At 45.8% G+C, this 6,153-nt stretch overlaps 1 protein-coding gene across 1 annotated transcript; it reads right to left on the reverse strand.

Moving 5' to 3' along the window:
• Positions 1–3,397: 3,397 nt before the first annotated feature.
• On the reverse strand, positions 3,398–4,519 carry LOC124292301. Its single transcript, XM_046729366.1, has one exon. The coding sequence runs from the start codon at positions 4,517–4,519 to the stop codon at positions 3,398–3,400; it is 1,122 nt and encodes a 373-aa protein (XP_046585322.1).
• Between the last annotated feature and the right edge of the window lie 1,634 nt (positions 4,520–6,153).

Consider the following 6,153-nt stretch of genomic DNA (forward strand, 5'->3'; position numbering starts at 1 on the left):
ATACCACCTCACTGCGCCACTTCTATGACACACCCAACCACTCCGCAACACAACACACCTCCTCTCTGCACCACTTCTATGACCCACCCGACCACTCCGCAACACAACACATCTCCTCTCTGCATCACTTCTATGACCCACCTGACTACTCCGCAACACAACATACCACCTCAATGCGCGACTTCTATACCACCTCACTGCGCCACTTCTATGACACAACCGACCAGTCCGCAACTCAACATACCACCTCACTTCGCCACTTCTATGACCCACCCGACCATACCTCAACACAACATACCACCTCAGAGCGCCACTTCTTTACCACCTCACTGCGCCACTTCTATGACACAACCGACCAGTCCGCAACACAACATACCACCTCAGAGCGCCACTTCTATACCACCTCACTGCGCCACTTCTATGACCAACCCGACCATTCCTCAACACAACATACCACCTCAGAGCGCCACTTCTATACCACCTCACTGCGCCACTTCTATGACACACCCGACCAGTTCACAACACAACATACCACCTCAGAGCGCCACTTCTATACCACCTCACTGCGCCACTTCTATGACACACCCGACCACTCCGCAACACAACATACCCCCTCAGAGCGCTACTTCTATACCACCTCACTGCGCCACTTCTATGACACACCCGACCAGTTCGCAACACAACATACCACCTCAGAGCGCCACTTCTATACCACCTCACTGCGCCACTTCTATAACCCACCCGACCACTTTGCAACACAACATACCACCTCACTGCTCCACTTCTATACCACCTCACTGCGTCACTTCTATGACCAACCCGACCACTTCGCAACACAACACACCTCCTCTCTGCATCACTTCTATGACCCACCTTACCACTCCGCAACACAACATACCACCTCAGAGCGCCACTTCTATACCACCTCACTGCGCCACTTCTATGACACACCCGACCATTCCTCAACACAACATACCACCTCAGAGCGCCACTTCTTTACCACCTCACTGCGCCACTTCTATGACACACCCGACCAGTTCGCAACACAACATACCACCTCAGAGCGCTACTTCTATACCACCTCACTGCGCCACTTCTATGACCCACCCGACCATTCCTCAACACAACATACCACCTCACAGCACCACTTCTCTACCACCTCACTGCGCCACTTCTATGACCCACCCGACCAGCCCTCAACACAACACACCACCTCACTCCGCCACTCCTATGACCCACCCGACCAGTCCACAATACTACACCCATACCAATTGCCCATCTTCCAGCTCATGATCCACCGTCACAGCTAATCCTTTCCATCACTATGACCACCCAATCTCAGTCTCCAAACCCATCCAACCACTATTCTATCCCTCAGTCCAGCGTGTCTCCCTAACTCCATCCTCTCACATATGAGTTTTAAATATACCTTCACAAGCATGTGAACATTTTCTGATACTCCCTGCCCAAGACTAATCAGCCTCAGTAATTCCATAATGACTAACACCTGTCCCCGGGGCTGACGATGTAGACAGGTATGATATTACAGGACATAATCATCTCAAATAGATGAAGAAATAGGAAGCATGAAATGTCTGTTCCTTGTCTAATAGTCGTGTGCCAGATGTGATATTGCGCAAAGTGGCACTAAGGGAGACGCGTGGAGAACAACAACATTGAAACCAATATGGCGGCCACACACATATACGTCAGTGGTACAGGCACAATACGTGACTGAAAACTGCATCAGTCCCATTCTTTTTCCTCAGTCTACTACTACCACTACTACTACACCTACTACTGCAACTACTACTAGTTCTACTACACTACCGCTACTAGTATTACCACTTATATATATTCAAGCATATTTAAGTCGCCTTTTCTTTCGCAGTATGACATACTCTCACAACGGCACAAACTGTTCAATACATGCACGGACATCCTTGATGGGACAATAGGGAAATTCCGACACCTTCAGCAATTTTGGGTACCTATTGCCTTCGTAAAGCAAACTCATAAAAACAATTAATTGCTTTCAATAGTGTTTCTTGTGTCGAAATCATATTACAACAAATCATGTAGCTGGTTAATCGAACTCACCGAACCAGGCACGGCCAAGGGATGTGACCCTGCACGGCACTGCTCAACACTGACTCAGTGACAGACATACCATCAATGACGTTAACAGCTTTGACACTCTATATACACCCTACATATACAGTCAGTTGGGTATTCCGCATCAGTTGTGACGATATCAATTTTGTTTCATCTACACTTGCATTAAGGCTGATTTTCCAGTCATAACTACTCAACTGCATACAAACGAAATGTACACTTTAAAGTGAGTGAGTTGGGTTTAACGCCGCTTTTAGCAATATTCCAGCAATATCACGGCGGGGGACCAGGAATGGGCTTCACACATTGCACCCATGTGGAGCATCGAACCCGGGCCTTAGGCGTGACGAACGAACGCTTTACCCACTAGGTTACCCCACCGCCCCTGTCCATTTTAAAAGAGGATTTGACCAAAAGAACTAGAACGTTATCAAACTGTTACTAGGCCGAAAACAGCCGCGTGACACCGCCTACATAAGGCTGTAACTATAATACCCACATTAAATACATCACCAATGAAAACCATTCTGTCAAACATTGGGTGTACATTGTTTTTGCTCTCCAGTTTATTAATTCTGTATTCAGGAACCGGCCCTGATCACTGCCTCATTACAACGCTCTCAGTCAATTACTGTCAACGTATATCATCAACGACGTCCATCAAGGTGAAAAACACTGCCAATATATTCCCAATGTCCTCGTTCACTCATTCTCGATTAGCAAGTGAATTGTCTTCATTCTAATATGATATAAACCCTGGTACCATTCGCCAATTAAGGCTGCGTTTTCAGACCGGTTTGAATCATACGACGCTGAATTTAACCGCCCGAACATTTCATACTGTTCATACATGTGGCGATATCTCTATGTTGAGCACCGTCACAATTACCCCTAGGAATGTCTTGAAGAGTGAAGACATCATCCTGTCATTTGCAATAACATGAGTGCCAACTAGAATGTCAAAACCTGTGTCAACTGAACATATACAAGGCTCGCCAGTTTGAGGCTGCGATTTTGAATGTTGTTGTCCATGTCGAACTTAGAAAATAGAAAAGGCAATTTGGATCGATTGTTGGTATAAGGTCAAGAACGGGAACGTGATGACGTCACTTCCGGAACGAAGATGGTGGAGCAGTGAAACGAAGCTAGGAATACATAAATATCATATCATAACATAAGAAACATAAAATAAGTTGGATAATGAACAGTGTCGTTCTCAAAAAGTTCGTCCAATTTATCTGCTATGACTTCGCACCTTAAGTGTCCATCAGAATGAACTTGTTCAGTACGTGCCCACATGTCTATTGGCCTCGATGATCTGTTCCACTATACCCTCCTCCTCGAGTGGCTGGAGGGTAAAGTCTGTGAGGACGATGGTAAACGGATGGTTGTTATGCTGGAGCCACTGCATGGCTTCCTCTCGGATGTCCAGGGACCGCCCATAAAGACTCGTCAAGCACTGGAACTTCACCGTGATGACCCACTGAAGTACAACCAGTTGATGATAGTGAACGTGAATCTGGAACAGCTCGTTGTCCGAGTGATCAGCTAGAGTTTCCCCAGTGCACACATTTGGCCAGCGGGCATACAACACCCCACGAGGCCACACCTGGGATGAGCTGGGTCTGTCGTGGAGGAACAAAACCCGTCTTCCCGACCCCCATACCTCCCTCATTGTGTGTCGTGTGAGAGGGATTGTCCATCTGTTTATGACCGTCTCCCTGAACAGCACATCCAGCCACACAGACAGCTTGCGTTGCATCGATGTTTCAAGAGTTGACGTATGCTGAAAGTCAACTATAAAGAACTCCCTGGGATGAAGCTGAGAGAAGGCCCATATCTCCAGGAGATCCGTGAGAGCTTGTTGTCCGTAGAAGACGCCGTGTATTACTCGAGCTCCATAAGCTTCTTCCATCGCCCCAAGCCTGTAGTCCAGATACCGCACACCCGCCATCAGCTGCTGTCCTACCCGGATGCTCTGACACTTGGCGAGATGGTACAGGAACATATCGAATGAGAACGTGCCACTGTGGTGTGTGCCCGCAAGACGAAGCTCTTTGATTGTCTTGTTTGCCAGAACATTTTCCATCTCTCCCATCCAGTCCGGATGTTGACGGGCGGCGGGGATTTCCCGACTACTGCAGTCAATGGTGAACTCCTGTCCCGCAGCCTCCCCATCCACACCATAGGAGCGGATTTCTCCATGTTCACACACAGCCACCACGTGGAAGTCGCCGTCGCAGCTGCCGATGGCACCGCTCAAGACGTCCACGTCTACAATGCCCGAGCAAACGTCCCTGCCGTCACAGAGAGCCTTCACATAATCTGTGAGAAGTGATTGTTCATCTGCCAGGATTCTGCCTGAGCCACAAGATGCCCCATAAACCACCTTGAGAACCGTCATACCACTGGTGGACAGAGCGATGTCTTGACACGACGCGACACCAAGAACAAAGGCTGCTACAAACGTCAGTGTCATACACCTGAAACATAATCGTGAAAGCATGTCAATCATTTCAAACATTTAGAGGCTTGACATTGTTAACAGTGGAAGAGAAGATATTCTTTTAGACTGTCCGTACTTCGATCTGTTTCCCATCTCCTGACCGCCCTGAATTGTCATTCTGACGTGAAATAATATAAGATGCTTCCCGTCTCTCTTTTCCGTCTGAGGAAAATTATACCCTGACGCTATGGAAAAATACTGTGACACATGTACATGGTTACATGAACAGATCAGCTTGATCTTTTTTCATCAATACTTATCAAAACATTGTTTCCCAAGAGAAGCTACTAGATCAATATCATAAATTTATTTAAGACTGTGACCAAGTGATCTAAATATTTAAATGTAATACAATAAGTTACACAATTATTAAAAATATTTTAGTTTTATTTGTACATATATTGTTCGCCCGCCGGCTTCTTGATTATTTTGAGTTGGACAAGGGAAACATACAAATTATGGATGACCAAATCTTATAACCAAGGCAAAAAAAGTTTCCTTTTCATTCATAACTTTGAAATCATTATCAAGATGGTAGTTCAGTTAGAGATAGCGCAATGCGCAGTTAGAAGGCACTTGAATGATTGCAAGCCTCGTGAGTCTAGATCGGATCATGTCGCAAGTCACAGTGTAAGTGAGTTGTAAGGCCATCGGGGCAAACCTGCGCTGACAACTCTTATCATATTATATTTATTCAAATCAGGTCCCTGTGACCTGAACCCAAACACTGCCTTTAACGTTGTCCTTCATTACAACAACGCCATCCGATTCACCCACTCAACGCCATATATAGATTCAACAGTACGATAATCCTGGAATTCCGTGCGACTAAAAGGGAAGAATTACTTATAGCTGTGAACTGCAAACAAACGACCACCTATCAATAACGAAAGTCAGATAAAACTTACCCTTGATTACATTGATAATAAATCGTTATACATTGAAGGAGTGTTGCTGGAATACAATCATTCGGCGTTTCTTTTGACGATGGGTCATTTCGTCCCTGGGCATGCACGGTTCTGCATGACACTGAATGGCCAGGATAACGATCAGCCTAATATTCACTGTTCGAAAGCATATGTTCAAGACTTGCGCTACATGAGATATCTTCCTCACTGAACTGACACAACGCGATCAAGCGAAATATTTTCTGGAAGACACTAACTGACTCACGACGGTGCTCCTTGGTTTTATTGCATTTATAGTTGCAGCGTGTTGTTATGAAAAATTCTCTCCATCTCCCCCTATACAAGTTATGACATTACAACCAGCAACCCATAACTGTGTATTTCTTTTTATCAAGTCAGTTCCACTGACCATACACCTCCTTATAAAAAGCGCGATCTTCAGTTAAATTGCATCTTAATCAAGTGAAAAAAGTTGCTTTGGAATGACATTTTGATTCCAAGTTCGAGAAGGAACTTCATCACAGACGTCCCCCATGGCGCGCCTCGGGGATGGCAACTACACGAGAAGCTTGTGTGTATGATGCAAATATTCACTCACTGGAAACACTTAACGTGTGATATCTC

The sequence above is a fragment of the Haliotis rubra genome, unplaced genomic scaffold (assembly GCF_003918875.1).
Source record: "Haliotis rubra isolate DU_JTF1 unplaced genomic scaffold, ASM391887v1 Scf512, whole genome shotgun sequence".
Taxonomy (NCBI): Eukaryota; Metazoa; Mollusca; class Gastropoda; order Lepetellida; family Haliotidae; genus Haliotis; species Haliotis rubra.

Bases quoted from the DNA above. Each gene is read 5' to 3' on its own strand.
- LOC124292301 (XM_046729366.1), bottom strand. From the start codon at position 4,519: ATGACGGTTCTCAAGGTGGTTTATGGGGCATCTTGTGGCTCAGGCAGA.